The 24631-nt window shown below is 44.8% G+C and overlaps 2 protein-coding genes across 3 annotated transcripts in view; both read left to right on the top strand.

Moving 5' to 3' along the window:
* Positions 1-24631, top strand: part of LOC125467699 (zinc finger protein 271-like) — a 126106-nt gene that overhangs the window by 52602 nt on the left and 48873 nt on the right. The window contains exons 1-2 of one of the 2 annotated variants that reach the window (XM_048563862.2): positions 1465-6932; positions 7649-7694. The exons of the other annotated variant lie outside the window; for it this stretch is intronic. The gene's annotated coding sequence lies outside the window, so the exon portion shown is untranslated. Of the gene's footprint in view, positions 1-1464; positions 6933-7648; positions 7695-24631 lie in introns of those variants that run through there. 2 annotated transcript variants of the gene reach the window in all.
* Positions 13174-23832, top strand: LOC125446395 (gastrula zinc finger protein XlCGF71.1-like). Its single transcript, XM_048519945.2, has 2 exons — positions 13174-13218; positions 17535-23832. Exon 2 carries the CDS (start codon positions 17914-17916, stop codon positions 18613-18615), a length of 702 nt encoding a protein of 233 aa, XP_048375902.1. The 5' UTR covers positions 13174-13218; positions 17535-17913; the 3' UTR covers positions 18616-23832.

Here is a 24631-nt window from a genome sequence, read left to right as displayed (position 1 = left end):
ATTGGTCGTGGGCTGTGCGGCATTGGCAGTAGGCGGAGTTGCATTGGTGTTGGTGTGCCGAGCGACATCGGCATCGGCATTGGCTGCGGGCGGAGCGGGGCAGGCAGTGGGAGTAGCGAAGTTGGTCGGTAAGTCCTGGATGTCGGTTGTGGCAGCAGTAGCAGTGTCAGCAGATGTGTCTTTGATGCCTGTGGGGTTGGTCTCGGAAACGGAGGCAGTGGCATCAGCAGCAATGTCAATGGCGTTCACTGTACCGGAAGTGGCGTACCCAACGGTGGCAGATGTGACGTCATCTGTGGGTGCTCCAACAGTGGCCACGTGGCCAATGGCGGCAGGCACATTGTGAGGAAAGTCCTGGGTAGGGTTGGAGATTTGAGGGGTGGAGGAGGCCTGTGTTGGGTGGCAAGCACCAATAAGTTTAGTGTACTAATGGTTTTTAGTGTCCAATAAAGCCGAGTGGAATGTGTGAGTTCAAGTTGTGAATCCTGTGAAGAATGAAAAACAGGAGAGGTCCTTTGAAGGCCTGGGAGAGGGAAGCTCTGAGCTGGGGTCGGCTTGATGGTTGTACCAGGAGATGCCGGCGCATTGCTGCAAGTGTGTGTTTCAGGAGTTACAGGGAGCAACGTTGTTGAAGGATCTCAATGTTCTGATTGTAGCGGTTGTCATTGTTGGGGCCAAATTGGGAAGGCCTAAATGTGGACTGTAGTCAATTGGGGATAATCTGGTTCCGTAGGCAGGTACTAAGAAAGGTAATGTGACTGTAGTACCTGGTTTGCTTCAGGATGTGGTCAAGCAATTTCAGGGACAAAGAGATTACGAGGGATTTGCAGTGGGAGAGACCCACTGAGATCTTTCTGGGGGAAGGAGGGTAACTTCTTCAAGGGAGGCATCCTTAGGAGAGGCTTCGCAGTGGGTTTAAAATTGTTTCAGAGATAGTAGGAACTGCAGATGCTGGAGAATCTGAGATAACAAGTTGTAGAGCTGGATGAACACAGCAGGCCAAGCAGCATCAGAGAAACAGGTAAGCTGATATTTCGGGCCTAGACCCTTCTTTAGAAATGGGATTGGAGAAGGGGATTCTGAAGTAAATAGGGAGAGACGGGGATAGAACATGGATAAGGGAGAAGATAGGTGGAGAGGAGACAGACAGGTCAAAGAGGTGGAGGTGGAGCCAGTAAAGGTGAGTGTACGTGGGGAGTTAGGGAGGGGATAGGTCTGTCCAGGGAGGATGGACGGGTCAAGGGGGCGGGATGATGCTCGTAGGTAGGAGATGGGGGTGCAGCTTGAGGTGGGAGGAGAGGACAAGTGGGAGGAAGGACAGACTAGGGAGACGGGAACAAGCTGGGCTGGTTTTGGGATGTGGTTGATGGAGGGGAGATTTTGAAGCTTGTGAAGTCTGCATTGATGTAGAGTTGGATGAACACAGCACGCCAAGCAGCATCAGAGGAGCAGGAAAGTTGACATTTCGAGAAGGGTCTTGGCCCGAAACGTCAGCTTTCCTGTTCCTCTGATACTGCTTTGCCTGCTGTGTTCATCCAGCTCTACACCTTGTTATTTCAGATTCTCTAGCATCGGCAGTTCCTATCATCTCAGAACTACAACATCCGTCAGGCACCACAGACTGCTCCCCTGATTTAATGCTGCCGCTCCTCTTTGCATATGCCCGGGCTGTACATGCAGCTTGGGAATGTAGTTTGGAACGGGATTGTGAGGGGTTTCGGTGAAATCAGCTGAGTCCCTGTGGAGTTTTTAAACAGCCTCAATGAAGGGGAGCTTTCTGGATTTGGGGCTGCAATTCAATTAATGTTTGAGGAGATGGCCTGTCCCACACTCTATCAACTACAGGAAGGCACTTCCAGAGAAAATCTGTCCAACATTTTCTCACCAGGTGTGAGTTTCTGCTGCAATGTCCGACATATTTCTGGAAATAACAAGGCGTGGAGCTGGATGGACACAGGTGGCATCAGAGGAGCGGGAAAGTTGACGTTTCGGGCAAGATTTTGGAACACACCTGATAAACTTTGACAACGTGATATCTCTATTAGAGATATTAATGTCTCAATAGAAACCATTTAAACACTAATTACAGGAAGATTCTGTGAGGAAGGAGTTGAAATTTTGTATTATTTTATGTGAAACCCGCTGTAATGGTCAGTGTGATGTGGAAGTTGTGGACACAGTTTTTATAGAGACATAGTCAGTGTCCACAGTCTATTGTTGTCCCAACAGATAAATTACATCTCCATGCTAGTGGTTCATTAAAAACTAATCATCTGTTGATGAGTTTTTATGGCCAGTGTATCCTTTTGACTCTCTCGGTAATTTCAGCAGCAAAGTGTTGGAGATGTTTCCATCCCCAAGATCTGTGTCGTTTACTCACTGTAGACGGTTTGCTTTTTCTAAGGTTTGAGTTTCGAGTTTTTCGCGCCATTTCCGCCATGTTGCTTTCCTGGCTGAAAAGACCGCCTATCATAAGCTCGCTTCTCATTAGCTGATGGACGCTTATGTACGCTACTCCGCATTTGATTGGTCGAGGTCATTCCTAATGTATAAATACAGATGAGTTGTGTCCATTTTGTGTCTTCGGACTGAGACAGTAAAAGCTCTTTTTCTAAAGGCCTCGTGTCCTCTCTTCCTATGTCAGTAAGTTTGAGGTGCAACTCTAGCTGGGGACTGGGGCTTGTCCGCTATCATCTAGTGTCACCGTTCGCATCAGCTTGCGCCTAGTCATCCGCGTACAGTCGATCATACCTTGAGTCCGTAGCTACCGAGGTACCGCGAAACATAACAGATTGGCGACGAGGTGTTCGTAAAATGGACCCAGAAAAGCTGCAGCTTCTACTCGAACAGCAGTTAAAGTTGATGGAGATGCTCGCGCAGACCAGGGTTCTGGCACCAGCAGCGTCTACTAGTATTCCGCCTTTCGTTGACAGTATCGCTAACAGTATCACCGAGTTTGGGTATGACCCAGAGGCCAATGTTACTTTTGATACCTGGTTCCTTCGCTACGAGGAGCTATTTCGTGTCGACTTCACTGGTCAGGATGTGCATGGAAAGTCCGGCTTTTTCTTCGTAAACTTGGCCCGGCAGAGCTGGACAAGTACTGCAACCTCATCATGCCAGATAACCCCGCGCATAGGTCGTTTGATGCCACAGTTCAATCGCTCAAGCAGCACTTCAGTGATCGGTTGTCGTTGCTCAGCATATGCTACCGTTGCTTAAAGTTTGTCATGAATGAATCAGGCGATTTTCTGACACATGTTAGTATAGTTAACCATGAATGTGAACATTTCAAGTTAAAATCGCTCACTGATGATCAGTTCAAAGCACTTATCTTTATATGCAGTCTCCAGTCCCCTAAATTTGCAGATATCCACGTGCGCCTTCTCAATCGGTTGGAACAGGACCCTACGCTGACTCTCGCCGCCGTCACGGACGAATACCAACAGTTGATCAATCTGCAGCATGACACCACTTTGGTCCAATCTGGGGGCCAAGGGGATTCCGAAGTTCATGCAGTTCGCCAGGCCACCAGACATTCCGGTCCTTCCAATTCTGGCACATCTTCCTCTGGTCCGTCCTCTGGCTCGTCGCATTCTGGTCCGAACTCTCTCAACGGTTTTTAGAAGAAGCCGCCGTTCCCCTGTTGGCACTGCGGGGCCTGGCATTTTGTCAGGCTCTGCCCCTTCAAGCAGCATTGATGCCGCCAGTGCAATACGGTTGGTCACAAAGATGGCTACTGCAAATCTCGACAAGCCAACAAACCTGATGCACCCAAGCTGCACGCAAACGCCCAAAGCAAGCCGAAGCAGGCTGCCTTTTCCCAAAGCCTGCTGGCAACTTTCCAAGTCAATGTCCCTGGCCGAAGGAAGTACATCACGGTCAACGTCAATGGCCACCCGGTCTGGTTGCAGCTGGACACTGCATCGGACATCACCATTCTCTCCAAGAGAATTTGGCGCAAGCTCGGGCGACCTCCAGTCCGAGATACCTCCAAAACTGCCATCAGCGCTTGTGGTGGGCACCTCAACCTCTCGGGGCAACTCAACTGCTGCGTATCCTTCTGCAGCAAAACATTCAATGGCGCATGTTACATCGCTGCGTCGGATCTCAACCTTTTGGGGCTCGACTGGTTTGACCTTCCGGGCTTGGCCGATCTGCCGCTCAACACAATTTGCAACCAGGTGCAGTCCCCTGCTGCACCCTTTGACCTGTCCAATCAGATTGTGAAACAATTCACATTGGTCTTCCAACCCGACTTGGGACTCTGCTCCGCCACACAAGCTGTGCTACAACTCGAACCTAGTGCCACACCGGTTCCGTCCTAAGAGACCAGTACCGTATGCCTCATTGCCGCAGGTCGATGCTGAACTACAACACCTCGATCACCAGGGAGACTTAACCCCATTTCCTACTCCTCTTGGGTAGCACCTATCGTTGTTGTCAGAACGGCCAACGGTTCGCTCCGCATCTGTGCTGATTTCTCTACTGGCCTTAATGCAGCCCTGAAAGACCACCACTACCCGTTGCCGGTTCCAGACGACCTGTTCACTATCCTGAACGGAGGCCATTTCTTTGCCAAGCCCGATCTTGCTGATGCATACCTCCAGTTGGAAGTCACACCGGAATCCTGTGAGTTATTGACTATAAACACCCATCGAGGCCTTTTCCAATGCACGCATTTACCTTTTGGTGTCAAATCTGCCTCAGCTATTTTTGAACAGGTAATGGATATGATCTTATTTGGCATCCCAGGTGTGGCCACATACCTGGACGACGTCTTGATCGTCGCTGTTTCCTCCAAAGAATTGCAGTGTCGCACCGAGGCCGTTCTTCAGCGCATTTAGGATAATGGATTCCGCCTCCGGCCTGAAAAGTGCCAATTCTTCCTCCGGTTGGTGAAGTACCTTGGCTTCATCTTTGATGCCTCTGGTTGCCCTCCTGATCCAGAAAACATTCGCGCAATTCACCAGATGCCAACCCCGACGGACGTTCCCTCACTATGTTCATTCCTGGGATTGATCAGTTATTATTCTGCGTTCCTTCCATCGCTACACAACATCCGAGCGCCGCTAAATCACCTGCTTGGAAAAGACGTGCCTTGGAACTGGTCGGGTGAGTGTGAAGCAGCTTTCTGTCAGCTAAAGTCTATGCTCACATCTGATCTCCTCTTAACACACTATGATCTGCAGTTACCAATTGTAGTGGCAGCTGATGCCTCTGCCTATGGTGTTGGTGCCGTAATCCTTCATGTCTACCCTGATGGCAGTGAGAAAGCGATCATGCGCGCCTCTAGGACTCTAACTCCTGCAGAAAAATGTTACGGCCGAATCGAGAAAGAAGCTCTTGCGTTGGTTTTCACAGTGCGGCGTTTACATAAGTTGGTCTACGGCCGTAAGTTCACCCTGTTAACCGATCATAAACCACTACTCTCCATCTTCGGTTCCAAAACAGATATCCCGGCACACTCAGCCAACAGACTCCAACGCTGGGCGCTAATTTTGCTCGGTTACGACTTTCACACCCAATACAGGCGCACCCAAGATTTTGGCCAAGCTGATGCTCTCTCACACCTCATGAGCGACTATCCCACCTCTGACGAAGAGGCCATCATCGCTGCCATTTCGACGGATGACTGTGCCATCCACCACCTGACCCACGCCATACGCGGTCTACTGGTAACTGTCACTGAGATCCAACAAGCGACGCAGGCAGACCCAATGCTACAACGAGCCATACGCTATGTTGGAGATACATGGCCAGCCCACTTACTGAACGACGAGTTGCAGCAATTGCTCCATCACCGTGAGTCACTATGTGTTGTAAATGATTGTCTTATGTTTGGCGACCGTGTTGTGGTACCCAAGACACTCCGCTTACGTGTTCTCCGCCAGTTTCATTCCGCCCACCCAGGTACCTCTCGGATGAAATTGATTGCACGCAGCTTTGCTTATTGGCCTGGTATGCATGGTGACATCACGTCCTTCGTCAAATGTTGCCCTCGGTGCCAACAAGCAGCCAAGAATCCCCCAAGAATGCCACCTGTGCCTTGGTCGCGGCCGGAACGTCCATGGTCACGCCTTCATTTGGATTTTGCAGGGCCTATCAACAGTTGGTCCTGTCTGATTCTGGTTGATGTGTTTTCCAAGTGGCCCGAGATAGTCCCCTTGGTGCCCGCAATGACTATGCAGACGGTACGAGCCCTGACCCAAATTTTCAGTTAACATGGCTTACCAGAGTCTATCGTCACACACAATGGCTCACAATTCACATCTAGTGAGTTTGCCGAGTTCTGCCGCTCTCATGCCATCTCGCACATCCGCTCTCCGGCTTACCAGCCCCAATCCAATGGCCAAGCGGAACGCTTCGTTGACACCTTCAAGCAAGCACTGCTTAAAGCTCGAGGGGAGGGGGCGTCTGTCGAGGTACTGCAGAGATTCCTACTTGTGTATCGCTCCACGCCCAATGAAACTCTGCCCAACCACCAATCCCCCGCGGAAGCCTTGATGGGTCGAAACCTGCGAACGGTCAACCACGCCATGATTCTGAGCAATGCAAAACAGACCGAAACACCGGTGGCAAGATCTCCCTTCACAGTTGGCTCCCACATGTAAGTTCGTGACTACCGACCGAAGCACGACCCGTGGATTGAAGGGCGGATTGTAAGAAAACGAGGGAGGGTGCTGTACGTCGTAGCAGTTGGTGATTTCCTCTGGCTGAGACATCGCAACCAACTTCGCCAGCGGCACGCCGCAGAGTCAACAGAAGCATCGGTGGAAATTCCCCTTGATGTGTTGCTAGACAAGTTTCGGCTACCACAAGATACGACGGAACCAGATGAGACAAACTTTGAGAGCGAAACCCTGGTTGATCTGGCACTCCAACCAAGAAGACGGACAGATCGAAGATGTCGTCAGACCCAGCACCTCCAGGTGAACCCAAAGCTTGTACGTTACTAACAGTCTTCAAAGAGGGGAGGTGTTGGGGATGTTGGGGATGTTTCCATCCCCAAGATCTGTATCGTTTACTCACTGTAGACGGTTTACTTTTTCTAAGGTTTTCTAAGGTCGAGTTTTTCGCGCCGTTTCCGCCATGTTGCTTTCCCAGCCGAAAAGACCGCCTATTAATAAGCTTGCTTCTCATTGGCTGATGGACGCTTTAGTACGCTACTCCGCATTTGATTGGTCGAGGTCATTCCTAATGTATAAATACAGACGAGTTGTGTCCATTTTGTGTCTTCGGACTGAGACAGTAAAAGCTCTTTTTCTAAAGGCCTCTCTTCCTATGTCAGTAAGTTTGGGGTGCGACTCTAGCTGGGGACTGGGGCTTGTCCGCTATCATCTAGTGTCACCGTTCGCGTCAGCTTGCGCCTAGTCATCCGCATACAGTCGATCATACCTTGAGTCCGTAGCTACCGAGGTACTGCAAAACATAACACAAAGTGAGGGGTTCGAGCTGAATTTCTGGTTGGTTTGGTCTCCAGGTACAGAGCATGGCAGGAAGGAATGCACCACAATCCTGGATTTTGCATCTCAGACTTGTGGAGGGTACTCACAGTCTAACTCAGCTCATTGGAGAACTATTACTGTGTATTATTCAGAGTCTGGTATTTTCAACCTGGGTAATTGTCTTTGTCCTTTGTTTTTAGGAAGATTTCTCAGATCAGAAACGTCACATTTGAAGATCCTGAAGTGGTGAGCCTGTTGCAAATCAGTTCTGAAATGTGCATTAATCTAAATGTAAAGTTTAGTCATCTTTGCAACTCTGGCATAATTTCAAGAAGCCAGTTCACCACCACTTTCTCATCAGTAACCACTGATAGGTTTCAATGCTGCCTCAGCCAGCAACACCCGTCTTACTATCAGTGAATAAAATACCCTCAGTTTATGAAGACATATATTGGATATCATAATGGTGATCTGTTTTAATTGTATATATCACCCCTGAATATGTGAAAGTGGGGTGTACTTATCTGGGAGATGCTGAGTGTCTGAGAATTTTAATTGTTTCTCATTGTTGAGTTCTGTCCATGTGCTAGGAGCTGGTTATTATCCTTTAGATGGTGAATAGTAAGTTCTCTCTGTCTGTTGGGATCTAGATGTTACCTAAAAAAGAAATTGCTGTTGTATAGAACTTTTAACAACCACCAGATGTCCTAAATTCTTCGTAGCTGATTTAGTGTATTTGAGTTGTGGTCACTGTTGCAATGTAGGTGATGTGGCAGCCAATGCTTACACAGCAAGTTCGCCTAACGGCAGAGTGACAAAAACCATATAATCTGTTCTTAGTTGATTTTGAGTAAAGGATTAGTTTTCATCTGGATACCAGGGAAAACTGTCCTGTTTAAAAACTGAAAGAACTGTGTGGAAGAAAAATTTTACATCGCAAGGGTAGTTGGAAATTTAGGCCAAGGCAGAAAAGGCAGCCATGGGAGAAACTGATGACTTAAAAAAATTTAATTAATTTAGCATGTGGGATTTTAACAAGCTTAGCAGAAGTCAGGAGGTAGTTGCTCAGACTGTGTTATCACTATGTGTATGTTATCTTAGCTAGAGTTGGAGAAAGATCTTTTGATATATTGACACAAGATTTTAGGCTGAAGTAGATGTGTTCTTTGTATCCCCGTGGAGCCTAGTTACCGATAAGCCAGAGTTTCAATTCAACCAGCTCCATGCCGAAGGTCATTTGAAGTAGTAATTATTAAGGCATCTCTAAGACAGTATTCCTGTTATCTTGAGCAGCGTCTGTTTTCTTTAAACTTACAGTGAATTAATTAACAAACACAAGATGCCACGGCAACACCCTGCTCTGAAGTTAATGGCATAAAGGAAATTGTTCTTACACTCTGTATTGGGAGAATCGGGTGCCAGTGGAGATTGACACTCGCTCTCCCCGGTACCAAGTAAGTAATAAGCTGCTTCAAATGGGAGCTGGAGTCTACTCTCATTATTAGTTACGCAGAAATAAAAAATTCTACAACAAACTGCGGATGCTGTAAATCAGGAACAAAAACAGAAGTTGCTGGAAATGCTCAGCAGATCTGGCAGCATCTATGAAGAAAAAAATCAGAGCTAATGTTTCAGATCTGGTGACCATTTCTCAGAACTCTCCTGTTGTTTTTCACAATACTGCCATATGTTCTCTCATTGTCGTTTCAGAAAGGGTAGAAGGGTCCTCCTTGGAGATTGCATTTGAGACATCTCTGCTGATATTGTGGCTGTGCCTCACTCTGATAACAAAGGGTTGATAACACACTAAATTAGAGTCTATGAGGAATGGAAAAGACTGTATTTGATTCCTCCCCCACTCCCCATCTGTGTGTGTATACACTTACACACATATGCACACACACACCAGATTGGCACTCCACTGTGGAAGAGTTTCTAACTGAGGGGTCAGCGCCTTCAGCTGACTGAAGAGGGAATTGATGCAAATCATTTCTTCAGTTTCTTATTTTGCGGGAGGATTGTACTGTACTATACTGGAAAGTACAGCGAGAATAAACACCACAGATAGATCCTGACCATCACCCAACGAACAACTGCAGAAACTCATTGGAAAACCTCAAGTGTGAGGTTCCTGACCAGGCTTGCACACTGTCACCGATGCTAATAAATCACCATCACATTCACAGAGATAAGAAGTTCTTTTGGTGTGAGTTCTGTGAAAAGTTATTCTCACTGTCCTGGAACCTGCTCAGGCATAGAAGTATGCATACTGAAGAGAAGCTGTTCATGTCTGAGGAAATTATTCTCATACTCATCTTCACTCTGTGTACATCAATGTAGTTACACTGGGGAAATGTTATTCGTGTGAGGTGTGCAATTAATCCTTAATACAGTAATCAACCCTTTGTTCGAACTGTAGCATTCACACAGGGGAGAAATCATTCATCTGTGTGTTCTCTGACAAGTCATTCTTGAGGTCATCATCTCTCCCTGGATACCAAGGTATTCACATAGGAAAGAAACCATCCGCAAATGAAGTGTGTGATCTATCATTTGAGTTATTATAACCATTCAGCTGGTTAAAAGTAAATTGCCATGTGCCCCAGGTCACATAATTAATAACTGAAAACACAAGTTTATTCCTCATTCTCGATACTGTCTCCAGATGTTGCATGAACAAATATACAAGTGACATTCCCATAAACCATGTTCCCTCCTTATCAAAATTAGCCGGCCATTTGGCCTCCTCAAATTGTTTTCACATACACATGTCTTTGCAGACATGAATTACCCAAAGCAATGAGTATCAGGTGGGAAGTGGTGTCTCTGTCAGTGATAGAGAAGGATGAGCAGATTCTCAAGATTTTTGATCGTTTAACTGTATCTGCAGAGGTAATGTACTTGAATACAATTCTAATGGAATAATATGCCTATTGACCTTGTCCTTATTGCTATAGAAAGGAATTAATGCTGAGTGTGAAAAGGTTGGTCCTCCCTCAATTTTTCTCTGCTCCAAAGAAATCAATCTGAGCTTACCGTACACAGGTGAAATTCATTATCCCAGGCAACATTCTGGTGAAGCTCCTCTGCGCCCCCTTTGTATAGTGTGGTGATTCACATTCTGACATCAAATTGGCTAAGAACTTGAGAAGATGGTCCTTGTGTGGGTTCATTGATGATCTAGAGATCCAACAGTTGTGTAAAGGCTTCATGATGTAACTCAACCCATTTGGGTTTCTTTTTTGTATGCAGATTGAGGGACCAGGAGATGGCCTGACTCTGTGAAAGCTTTGTTATATTACACACCTGAATGGTTTCTCTCCAGTGTGAGTCTGCTGGTGCTATAGTGATTGGGGGATTGGGTGAAAGTCTCGTGAAAGATCATATCTTATGTTTTATTGTCTTGTGTGAATCCTCTGCCATTCCAGAAGTGTTGAAGATGCTATGACAGTTTCATTACATTCCTCATACTTCAAGGCTTATTACTTTATGTGTATTCCATGGTGGAGCAGTGGGTTCAGATAATGTAAGAATAATTTTTCACTGACCTAACACTTGAACAGTTTCTTGCCTGTGTGGATGCACTGCTTCCTGGGATAATGGGTTATCTTCTGATGAGAGGCTCAGTAAATTGAGCCACCATTCACTGCAGATGAGCAGAAAGAGAGGTGATCTCATTGAACAGACAACATTGTGAAGGGGCTTGATAGGACGGACACAGGTTGTTTCTGCTTGTTAGGTAATCTAAAATATGGGTGGTGAGGATCTGGGAATCACTCTCTAAATCATTGTGGAAGAATAATTAAAGTGTAAAGAGAGATTAGATGTAGCTAAAGCTTCGAATTAGAGGTTGGAATGATGGGAAAATAGGTCAAGTAAGATATGCATGACAGATTGGTGCAAGACTGCAGAAAGCTGAGATCATGTGCAATGTTGACCAGAAGCTGAAGACACATTCCACTTAAAGCTAACGAATCAGCAACCACAAGTTGCGAACTTGTGATCTGCCTTCAGGAGATGTAGTTAATTGTGTACATGCTTGTTCGCATGCAGCATCCATGTCACAATTTATAATGGTGTGTATAAGTATTGCCTTGTTTTAGTACTCATCAGTGACTATGGATCCGCCCTTTTGTTAGCATTGGCTTCCTGTAATATGACGAATAAAGCCTCTTTGCCTTGAAGTCTGAACTTATAATGTGTGATTAAGTTAGTTTCCTTGATGCTCATCTCGCACCAAACAGAATACACTGTTGTACACAAAAGTACTGAGGATGATTTATTGTAGAAGAAGCAAGATGTGTTATAGATAACAATTCATCAGCCATTTTCATACATTTTGGTTATAAAGGCTTTTCCCCGAGTGAATATGCTAGTGTCTGTGGAGGGATCATGAGTACCAGATGATTTGTTGCAAACCTTGCAAGTGAATTGCTTCAAACTGGTGTGAATCCATTGGCGTATGCACGTGCTTGACGACCGTGAGAATGATTTGTCACCTTACCTCACATCTCAATGGCTGCTCCTTGTGTGAATGTGTTTTTGATTCATGAATATTGATAACTTATCAAATGCTCAGTTTCACACCTTACACTTCAACGGTTTCTCTTCCATGAAATTGTCCTTGTGCTGGCATTTGAGTGGCATCCTGTGGCGCACTCTTCACACACGTCACACATAGTCTTTCACCTGTCAGAATGAGTCAGGAGTTCATGAGGCTCAATCAACAAATGAAGTTCTCACCACTTTGAAGTCCACTTATACTTCTTGACAGTCTCACTCTGACTAATCACCCAGCAGTTCTTTGAGTGGGGCAGGGGTGAGAGACATTGTGCTGTCAAGAAGGAAGCTTCAGGATTTTGCCAAAGAAACAGTGATATAATTCCATATCAGGGTGGCATGAGGCTTGGGGAGCGCTTCCAGGGAGTGGTGTTTCCTTGTATCTGATGTACTTGTCCTTCTAACTAGTTGAGTTTACAATTTTGGAAGGTATTCTTGAAGGACCCTTTGTGTGTTGCTGTAGTGGATCTTGTAGTGGTCCCGAATGTGGGGAATGAATGCTGAAGGTGATGGATGGGGCACCAATCTAGTAAGCTGCTTTGTCCTGGAAGATGTGAGGAATGTTGTTACACCTGCATTCATCTGGGTAAATGGGAAGTATTCTATCAAATAGTGGGCAATCAAGGAGACTTGGGGACCCAAGTTATTGTGAAATTGTCATAAGTAAGTACAGAAAATAATCAAGAACAGCAAATGAAATACTGGCCTTTATATTTAAAAAAGAATACAAAGAGGCCGAATTATGTTACAGTGATACAAAACTTTGCTTTGAACACAGCTGCAATATTGAGAGCAGCTCTGGGCAACTCACGGTAGGAACGAGATATTGGCTTTGGAAGGAGTGCAGTGTAAATTTACTGGAATGATCCCTGGACCGCAAGGGTGACATTATATGGGTTATAATCCACAGACATTCGTAATCTGGGGGAGGGGGGTGGTGTGATCTGATGATTTTTTAAAAATTTACTGAACAGGGGAACTGAGACAGCAGTTGCGATGACAAGTTTAAAGCCACGTGATCTGCTGCTCAGTCGCCTCTATTTTATCAGTCAGTTTCCCATGTTTTCGGAAACTCATGTTGCTGCAGAAATATTTGGATTGGCTGTGAGAGACGTCAATCAGAGAGCCCACCCACTCTGCCCATTCTCTCCTCTTCCTCTTCCAGAGCTGGTTCACTTCCTGTAGGGACTGAAAACCAAGTCAGGAGATGGTGAGTGAAGGAGCAGCTTTTATACAAATTGTATCCCATAATATCCACACCAGTCTTCAGGCAGTCTGACTGTCCTGTGGGTAATCAGGGGTGGAAATGTCCCTTATACTGTGTGAGAAGATCCAGCTGAGAGAGCTGTTTACTCAGTGCTTTGTGCTGAACTGTTTGACTGGAGCTGTGTGTTGGATATTGAGTGTGTTTATTGGAAGCATTTCCCTTCTGATTTCCAGCCTGAGTTTTGTTGATGGCTTATTCCTGAGAAATGGGGTGTAGTTATGTGGGAGGTGTAGAGTGTCTGAGGATTCTTACTAATTTCCTGTTCTGTGCGTGTCTGTCAAAGAGACTAGGTTAAATCACACACGAAAGGCCCAGACTTCGAGGCAAAGAGATTTTATTCGTGATGTCATGGAGAGTCAAAGCTGACAAAAGGTCAGGTCCAAAGACTCTGACAAGCACAAAAAAGAAGCAGCAGGTGTACAGTGATACAAAATCAAATAATTATAATCCCAGTTGGGATCCCCGTTTCTCGCTTCTGTCTCGCTTTTCCAAAATTGCATCTTTCTCAAGTCAAATGTACCTCCATAAGGCCAATCCTCGTGAGACCTCCGATACAAATCCCTTGAAAATGTAAGAGAGTACCTGCTATCTCCGGTTTCTAGCCAAACGTAATCGGTGGGTGATCCTGGAGGGACCAACGGGCCACCAAGCAGCTTTCTTTGTTTTCCGATTTCCTTGATCTTCTTTATGATTTTCTTCTTCATCTTAACGGGGAAGTGTTCCACCTCGGGCTTCTTTCCTTCTTTTCCCATTCTGTTGCCCATTGCCTTTGACAATTCCCACTCACCAAGGGATAAAACTCTGCATTCAAATGAATGTTTGTACTTTATATTTAGGTATCTTAACTCTATGTATTTCTATTTTCTAAATCACCCTTTCCCAACCCCAAGATCTCTTTCTACCTCTGTCCTCGAAGTCACCTGGACTCTTTTTCTTTTGTTTTAATAGTTCATACCTCATAAACTTGAGGATTTCTCAATGAGTTTCTGTCTTCCACACATGGTATTGCCCGTCCTGTCTGTCCGGTCTGCCCGAGATCTGATCAGGGTGGCTCAATGTGGGTCACCGGCCAGGGAAACTCATATCCCTCTCTCACTTCCCTTTTTATCAATTTGTTCGGATCCTGGATTATATGCACATATATAATACACAGATAGGAATCCTGCCAACTATGCCAGATTGTCGAAGAGTCTAGTTTAAATCAAATACCAAAGGCCCAGACTTCGATGCAAGGAGATTTTATTTGTGATGTCACAGAAAGTCAATGCTGACAAAAGGTCAAGTCCAAAGGCTCCACAAGCACAAAAAAGAAGCAGAATTTACACAGTGGTACAAACAAGTTAAAACAAACTGCAATTGTACTGTGTTTTAGCAAGCCAAGGTCATTACTTAGGCAACCAGACGTACATTAATTGAAGCAAAATGTGGTGAAGATAAGAGTGTACAGATGCTGCGAGCCTCAGCTTTTTGCTGTCTATCCTACGTGACTTGTCAGACCAGAGAAAGGCAGGTTGCATTTACAGCAATGTACTATTTCATAAAGCTAAAGTTTCGCTACTTTGTGCTCCTTGTCTGCATTATTTTAACTCATTACTACTCAGCCTAAATTAAACAGTCTCAACATACAGGTATTCCTGTGTGTGTGTGTGTGTGTGTGTGTGTGTGTGTGTGTGTGTGTAAGGAGCTGGCTATATCCTGTGGACAGTGAATGGTCAGTTCCGTGTATTGGGATTTGGATGCTGCCTGTCTTTTCAGATCCACGCAAGCTCTCCCAATATCTATAGCCTCCTCAGGAGAGAAGGGAAAGGAAGACTTGCATTTATATATCGCCTTTCAGAACCACCTAATGTCCCACAGTTTCTTTTAGGAAAACTGGCAGGCAATGTGCACATGGCAAACTCCCACAACAGCAATGTGGTAATATCCAGACAGTGAGTGTTTTTTTTAGTGGTATCGATTGTGGATTAATGTTAGCCAGGACACCGGGAATAGCTCTCCTATTTTTCAAGATCGTGCCATGGGTTCTTTTAACTCCATCTCAGAGAAAACAGAAGGGGCCTCAATTGAGATCTCACCTGAAAGAGCTCCTCTGTCAATGCAGCTCTACCACACTTCTGTTGTGTTGGACTATTCTGAGGTTGTGTCTCGTTCAATGAAGGGTTCTGTGTCATTTCCCATGTCGATCAGGAAGACCACAAACAGGAAATATGCAAGATTCATTTTCAGGAGAGGCCAGTGATGCTCTGCCTTAGCATATCCACTGTTTAAACTCTCATCAATGCCTTTGTAGGCTCTCGACTTGAGTATTCTAATGGTCGCCTCGTTGCTTCCCCTTTAGTTCTTTTGCTCCTTGTCCTATTGCTCCTCCCCTCTATGAGAGAAGGGGTTACAGGCTGGGAACCCCATTTTTAGGGGCCCTCTTCTGTGAAGTGGTAGTGTACCTACCTCTGGACTGGGAATCCCACTTGCTCCAGAGGTGCATAACAATAAACTAGGTGAAACAAATAAAAAAATCATTGACTTAGGGCACGAGGATAGCCTGTACTGCCAGTTGTATTTCTGCAAGAGCCACTTGGTCAATCTCTCTCACTCACCTTTTCCCTGTGGCATGCACAGTGTTTCTCTTCAGATCATTCTACAGTTTTCTTTTGAACCTTCAAGTGAATCAGCCTCCTATTTCTCTCAGGCTACGCATTCCAGATCATGACCATTCACTGCATCAAAATGTTTTCCCTCATGTTTTCATTTGTCAATCATTTCTGCCTCAGACCTACTACAACGATGCAAAACTCAAACTCAAGGAATAACATCTCATTTTGGTTAAGGTACTTTATAATCTCCACAATTTAGTATTGAATATTACAACTTCAAAGCATGACCTGTGGGCTCAATTTTTGCTATATCTTCTCTGGCATTTTACACTCACTGATTTCAGCACGGACTGATAAACTGCCAACCTATGTAAGTCACTTCCTTAAAGCAGAGGTTTTTAATGCTCATTACAAGTTGTCATTTCTCTTTGGCCTGTATTGTTTTTAATGCAGAGGATGAAGCTGGTTATTTGTCATAGTGGGTAACACTGAACAGTCATGGGGTAGACGTGTCACTGTACAATACCTTGCTTACTCGAGTCAGACCTGCAGTGTGTTCCAAACAAAAATAGAAATTGCTCTCAATTCTGTAGCATTGGTGGAGATAAAACAGAGTTACTGTTTCAAGTCAAGTGATCTTTCTCCTGAACTGCTGCTGAACTTGAAACATTACCTCTATTTCTCTCTCTGCAGATTTTGCCAGACCTGCTGAGTTCATAGAATTCGTACAATGAGTAAAGAGGCCATTTGGCTCATTGAGACTGCACTCACCCTCCAAACAGCATCCCACCCAGACTCAGGCCCCGTGCCCTCTCTCTGCAATACAATAAGTGGAGGAATTGATTATAATTGAAATCAGTGGAAGAGGAGTTACTGCTGATGTTCCAGCAGGAGAGGCAGTGAGCTGTCACCAGTGAGGGAGTAGGGAATGCAGAAGGCAGAAAGGGATAGCAGTATGGGATGATGGGATTGCTGAGAATGGACATGATGCATGCAATATTGAAAGGTGTATTCCATGAACCTTGTTGAGAGATGTGTGCAGTAGCAGAGTTAGATTGAGTGGTGATCCTGTGAGTGTGAAGTGGCTGAGAGAAGGTGGAGGCACTTAACCTTGGGGACCTGAGAAGATCGTTGACCTTTCTCCTGCACTGCTGGATTTTCCATTACACCTAGGATGCATCACCAAACCCCAGGCTACAACTTGCATCCAGCTGGGCTTGGGCTGGTGTTCTGGCTCCCGTGGTGGACCCCAGGTAAAAGAACTGCCTTCCTTTCTGCAACCCATTCAGCAACACCTCCAGGTCCCTGTCTGTGATGCAGGAGCAAGATTCCTTTCTTCTGGTGATAATTGTCAAACTCCACAGAGTGAGGGATAGTCCCTGGTTTGCACTGTCTGAGGTGTTATGAAACTGATCTTTAGATGGGGCACCAGTGGATTAAAAACTAAAAGATCATGGCAGTGGTGAGCATTTCCATCTCTCTGGTCACTTGACTCCTTGAGAAAGGCACCCTAGAACTCAATTCCACAATTAATGATCAGACAAGAAGCCTATTGGGTGAGAAAATTCTCTCTAAACTCATAGATCAACAACCATGACTCTCACTCAACAAAATCCTTCCATTGAAAATAGTCAACAATACCTTCATAATCCTTTTCCTGTTTTACAGAAGGATTGCACAGTACTACACCAGAGAATACAGAGAGGATAGACACTGCATTTAGATCCTGACCATCCCCCAAGGAACAGCTGCACGGCTGTGGGAAGACAGCCAGTCCTTCACCCCATTGCTTAGCATGGAGAAGACTGGGCAGTGAAACTTTGTTGTTTCATCAAATCTGAAACTGGTCAGTGGTGTGGAGCCTTCCATCAGAACCAGCTTGGTCAGGGTGAGTGGGAAGGAATGTGAGTGGCTCCAAGTGTGATGAGTGTTTCAATAATTCATGAAGCCTCTTGAACAACTGACTCATTCCTACAGCAGAGAGGCTGTTCAAGGATAAGCATTGTGAGGAAGGCTCCCCCAGGCTCTTAAGATCTCCAAAACATAGATGCATTTGTTGAACACTCCTATGGCAGAGAAACAATTCAAGTGTGAGGTGTGTGACCAAGACTTCAAACAATCATCAATGCTCGTGAAACATCAAAGTATCCATCACAGGAAGAAACCTTTCTCATGTGAGGTGTGCAACAAATCATACTCCAAACCATCACACCTCCGCATACACCAATACATTCACACAGGAGAAAAACCATTCAAATGTGAAGTCTGTGATAAAGCTTTTGCAACATCCACAACCTTTCTGTCTCACCAACATATTCACACAGGAGAAAAGCCATTCACATGTACTGTGTGTGAAAAGTCATTCTCACAGACAGCACACCTCCGTCTACATCAACGCATTCATACTGGGGAGAAACCGTTCACATGTGAGGTCTGTGACAAATCATTCTCACATTCATCTCATCTTCGTGTGCACAAACGCATTCATACTGGGGAGAAACCATTTACATGTGAAGTGTGTAGCAAATCATTTTCAGAGTCATCATCCCTTCGCAAACATCGTCGTGTTCACACAGGGGACAAACCATTTACATGTGAGCAGTGTAATAAATCATTCTCACAGTCATCTGGTCTTCGAGTACACCAACGTTTGCATGCTGGGGAGAAACCATTCAAATGTGGGATTTGTGAAGAGGCTTTTGCCCAATCTAGCACTTTCCTGAGACATCAGAAGGTTCATGATAATTAGAAAGCCTTCAAAGAAGAGATCACATGATAATTGAGCCTGGAAGCCCATCAGCAGCTCCACAGTGGAAAATAAGACTTCAGGCCTAAATTTCAACAAAACTTTTGCAACATCTTGGAGCCTCCTGATAAACCAGAAAATTCACACAGGGGGAAACACAACAGGTGTAGGGTCTGTTATCAGTCTTTCAAATGGTCATCAAACCTCTTCAACCACCAAGTCATTCCAGTGAATCAGAGGATCTCCACAAGAAAGGAATCCTTGGTAATAGTATGTGTTATCTTCAACTTCTGGAAGCACCAGGAGATTATCATAGAGGAGAAACCCTTCAAATATGATACTTGTAGAATGCAATGCCCTGTCAAAGATCCAGACGTTCATAATAAAATGGGTTAACTTCTCTCCGAACTTCCTGTCAACGACACTGAATTGCTGACATCTGTTGAATGATGGAATATCTTCAGACAGACCAGTTCAAATGCAAAGTGTTTTGAATGGTGATAACAGTTCAGGTTTCAGACTGTTGGAGAGTTAGGATGTTGTTTTCCGAAAATTTCTCAGGCATCTTGTAAAAATATATACTAAATTCAGAAGAGTTATCGATTACCTAGATTCATCTCCCTCTATGTAATCTTAACTCTCGAAGTGGCAGACAGCTCGAGGCCCCATTTTTACAGAGCTGTCTGATATCAGCAGAGACTACAGTTAGTCATCGATTCAGCTGAAAAAAAAGCCTACACCTTGAGACTCATAAAGAACCACAACAATGGTGGGTGATAAGACCAAAGCGTTGCCTACTGCCAAAGGTAGTTAGGCCCCACCTGATGTATAAGAAGACGAAATTTTCCAAAACCTGAAAGACTACATACAGCATCAATTTGATTTACAGAAGGCCTGAACGAAGATCAGACAGAAGTATGGTACGTCCATGGGACAGTTTCCCCTGGATGACATTAAAAGGATCTGGGGAGAAACGACCTGTATGAAGGAGAAGGAACAGGTCAGGTGGTCTCTGGTCCTCATGGGGCAGGTCCAACAGCAAAACAAGATCATGGCGTGTTCCCACTGTGAGCGAGATTTGACCAGTACTAAGAGCCACCTGAAAGCAGTTTGTGAAGAACCGGTAACACAACTAGCAGACAAGAGGAAATGCCCCAGATCTTGGCCAGGACACCCCTGCTTAAGTCAACCAGCAAGTAAACAACAGAAAGCACAGAGACATGAGGCAGATTTAGATATAGATTCAGAATCCTCCAGTTACTCTAATGAAGAAGGTGTCCTGAGACTCACTCCATTGAAAACAAGATGAGCAAAAGTTAAATCTGAAGAAACAAAGAATAGCAATGGGGTAGTCGCAGTCACACACAAGCTGTTTTATCATAAACCAGTGGATCCTGAGAAAATTGATAAATGGTCTAAAGAACTATCACCTCCTAAAATGTTGGGGGGGTGGTTGAAAACGTGGGAACAGTTGGAATGTTTAAAAGGCATCTGCATCCACTCTTTGTACGGAGTCCACATTCTGGCCTTGATGACATCTAGCTGAGAGGGGAGGAAATCGGGTAGGACGGTACAAGACGCCCTCGGGGACAGTGAGCAACAGACAGAGGTCAGATGGGAAACTATCAAACATTGGCTACATGAATTCAATCCTGTAAAGACAGACTGGGGAATGATTGCAGACTGTCAACAGAACAGAATTGAAGAAAAGTTGAATTACGACGAACGTTTTAAAACTGTTTGGTTAGAATACTTGGGAAGAACCCGAAGAAATGGATATAAATACCATCTGTCCCCAAAAGCCATTTTGTCCTGGGTCTGAATCCAGAGATAGCAAAGACATTGAAGATATTCCTACCAGACTGGAAAAGTAGAGGAATGACTTGTGCAGACCTGCTAGATTGGTGCAAGCGATTGGACAGGCATGTAGGAGCTAAAGTTTGGACCATGCAGGTCACCAGAGGGAAATCCACGGAGCTGGACAAACAATTATCTGAAAAAGTGTCACTATTGTGGAAAAGAGGAACATTTGGCCAAGACATGTAGGGCATAACAAAGAGAAAAAGAGGCTGAGGATGGTGATGTCTGAAGGAGAATTCCCACCACCACCACCCCTCCCGCCCACACAGATCAAGTCCCCCATTGGAAGAGAGTCCTTTGGAGAGATTTAAACAGCTCTCCCAACAAAAAGAGTTGCTTAATTTGGTAAAAAACTAGCTGAACCCACCCTCACCCTTTCCACACCTCTTCTTGCACCAACAGAACGAGGAGATGGTGTATGTAAACTTATAAGGGTAAGCAGTCAAGATGTAGACTGTCTCCTGGACATAGCAGTGGAATTGACCCGTCTGCCTTTGTGTCATGGAGATTCTTTGCTTTTGGATGGTAAAGTATGAACAGCCGCGCAGCTGGGTATGAAGGCCTGACCATCCAAAGAACATATCTAGTATCCATTGAACTTGGTCCACATGAATTAACAGCGTCAGACTGGGTGGCTTGGTGGAATAAGCTCTCTTGGGAATGGGCACCCTGACCTAAACAAATTTCTCGTTGCATTTTAAGGATAGCTGAGTGACACAGCCCATGAGATGTTTGAAAAAAAGAAGAATTGAAAGAACACCCAATCTGGGCAAAGGATAAGAGCGATTGCAGCCTACTCTGTTTGGAACCCCCTTCGTTTACTGATGTCACCACCACCCCCCCATGCACCAAACAATATCCCATCAGCTCAGCCTCAATTGCAGGAATTTTGCCAGTTGTCCAACAACTACGAGAACAAGACGTACTGGTGAAAACACATAGCTCTTCCAACAGCCCTGTCTGGCTGTTGTGAAAACCTGACATGACCTGGCTTTAGAAAGACTTAACCAATGCTGTTTGTTCTGCCTCTTGACAGGATTCGCCAGCCTGGGGTGATCCACCAGAGGGACAACACGATAATGTCCCAGTAGCCTGGGTTTATTGTTAAGAAAATATATAAGGAACCAGATGGGAAGAACCCTATCAAGTGTTGCTGACAACCCAAGCCACAGTAGAAGTCCAAGGGAAGAAAGCTTGGATACATGTGTCACATGTTAAACGAGCAACCAGTGACTGAAATCAAAACTTGTTAAGGTCTATAATGTTTGATCCAAAATGTGGAAATTTATTTCATTACTAACTCTGTGTTTTGACTGGTTGCTTACTAGTAGTCTGCCAATCCCTGCACCAAACTGAGCTAGTGTTTGTAGTGACCTCTTAAAACCCATCCCTTTTAGCAGATCCGAAATGACAGAATGGGCAATTCACCAGAATACCTCCTTAGAGATCTTGTATGACTGGCATGACAGTCCACTGCAGAGGCAGAGGTATATTGGGTGCGCATCACTGACCTCTGAGAGCAGTGGGAGTCGGGTTACAACCTGACTGCCTTTCACAGGTAGTATCAGCCTAACTACAGCACATCGCAACAATCTCCTTTCTTGATCATTACTGACACTTCTGGATTGGGGTGACTTTAAGGAGGGATATGTATATGTAAAACCCAGATGAGAGGGCTAGAGATGGGATACAGCAAGTGTTCCCAAAATTAGAATGTAATCCAGGTTGTTGGCTCCACCATCCTGACATTCCAAAACCTGACCAGCAAAGGTACTTTCCAGCAAAAGTGGTATCCTGAGATAATAATAAAGTTTACCCCTTGTCAAGGTACTTATTTGTTTGTGGCCATAAGGCCTGTGCCTGGTTACCTTCCTCGTGGATGGAATCGTGTGATTTGTGCTTTGTCGGCCCCTTTGTCCGTCACTTGTTCTCCCTACCTGGGATACCCTGCTGGCAACAATTCGAAAGGCCTATTACAGAGACAGAAAGACTCTTTGCCATTTTGTTCCCCTGGTACGGGACTGCAAAACTGGCAAGGGAATCTATCAATATGGCAGGTGTCCTGGAATGGATATTGCAGAGGCCTTGGATAACATAAGCGCTGAAATGGTAGCTACCTGTAAGACAGTGCTGCTGAACAGGCTAGCCCTTGATTGGATACTGGCTGAAAAGGGAGACACTTGTGCTCAAATCGGGACCAAATGCTGTACTTATATCCCAGCCAACTCTGAAGGGATCACTGCTATAGCAGCGTATATCTGAAAAAAGATGGACAAACTCAGGCAACCCTTATCTCCTACCTTATGGAGCTGGACAATTGGTTGACTGCATTCATTGGGGACATCACTGGTGCTGGGTATAGCGTTCCTTGCTGTTGTAATTCTCATTTTATATTGTTAGATTTTGTTAGTTAAATGTTGCTGCCAACAGGCAGCTACAGCTGAGACGCTTTGGCATTTCTAGCAGACCTTGTCTGTACCACATGCCCTATGTCGAAGCCAACTTTCTCTTGTGAGCTTTGTGACTCACTGAAGGGAGAGTCAAAGGGAGAAATGTTAGGGATGCCCATAACTGAGCAGCCTGAAATGGCCAATGGCTGCCCATGACTAATGTAGCAGAACATGGCCAACAGTAGTTAGACACCTTGGGAAAATATTTGCTAACATAATCTTCACAAGAAGAACAATAGTATCTCTGTAGACCCAAGGTAACAGAACTGAGATGGAAAATGCAGTTGCAGTTGTTTATTCTTAAGACAAGGATAAGAACATTTCACAGTGTTTAATTCGTGAATGTCTCTTGAATTAATTAATCAGTCTGTTGCAATACAAATAGGAGGTTTTAGTTAAGATCCTTCAAATAATCATAGATATAGATTCTGAAGTAGTTATGGATTCATCCATATGCAAAAAAAATCACTAGAGAAAAAGATTCAAATAAAATTATGAGAGCAAACCAGTCTCAGGCAGTAAAAACAGCCCCCATACAATTACAGGGAGAAATGAATCATAGATACAGAAACTAGCTGATAGGGAATACGCAAGCTATTGTACATTGAAGTTGCTGAGAGCAGTAGAATCTCTGTTGACCTAAGTAAATTAAAATTACTATCAACAGTTAAACATTTTGCCCGCCAAAACAGTCCAATCAGAGCATGAAAATAAATAAATTACTGAGCCAAATTGCTGATGTTAAATGCTGTACCAAAGGGTCCAATCACAGTTGGACAACTCAGCTCTGCTGACCAGTAGTATCCAAGGGGGTGTGTGCGCTATGAACTTGAGCTGTATAAAATAACCTACTTCGAAACTTCTTGTGAGCCTTTTTGCTATGAAGATCTGAAGCCGTAACAAAGTTGTGTCACAGTAAAGGTTGCCTGAACCTACCACCGGACTCAGACTTTCATTGAAACTATAAGATCTAACAGATAGAATATCTTCAGACAGACTTTATTTCAGATGTGAAGTCAGTCAGACGTAGATTTTTGAATGGAGAAAACAGTTTGGGTTTCAGACTCCAAGAAAGTGAAAGATGCTATTTCTGAAACTTTTTCAGGTATCTTGCAAAAATGTAAATCAACTCCGGAAGAGTGGGTGGCATGGTGGCTTAGTGGTTAGCACTGCCGTCTCACAGTGTCAGGACCCGGTTCAGTTCCAGCCTTGTGTGACGGTGTGGAGTTTGCACTTTCTCCCTGGGTCTGCGTTGGTTTCCTCCAGATGCTCCTGTTTCCTTTCACAGTCGAAAGATGTGCAGGCTAGATGGGTTAACCATGATAAATTGGGATTCCAAGGATTGTGGGGGTGGGGGGTGGGTTCTGGGTCTGGTTCTGAGTCAGATGGCTTCACACTGTGGGAACAGATTAGATGGGCTCAATGGCCTCTTTCTGTGCAGGGACTCCTCAATTCTATGTGGTTAGGTGATCACATAGGCCTTTAGTTCTCTCAAAGTCAGTTACGAAGCTATTTTTTTCAGGTAATTAAGGCAATATACTCTATTTCTTAGCTCTTCATTTCCTTCATTGCACTTCCAAAGTTACTTGATTTTCAGAAAAGTAGTAGGTGACTTACAACACACATTAAACGTTTGACTTCAGAAATTACTACTGTACACAACTCCAATACAAAACACATGGTATTCCAAACACCATTGAATCCAGAAT

The sequence above is a fragment of the Stegostoma tigrinum genome, chromosome 34, assembly GCF_030684315.1.
Source record: "Stegostoma tigrinum isolate sSteTig4 chromosome 34, sSteTig4.hap1, whole genome shotgun sequence".
Classification (NCBI taxonomy): Eukaryota; Metazoa; Chordata; class Chondrichthyes; order Orectolobiformes; family Stegostomatidae; genus Stegostoma; species Stegostoma tigrinum.
The sequence above is the reverse complement of the archived record's forward strand: the minus strand, read 5'-3'. Positions and strand labels throughout refer to the sequence as shown.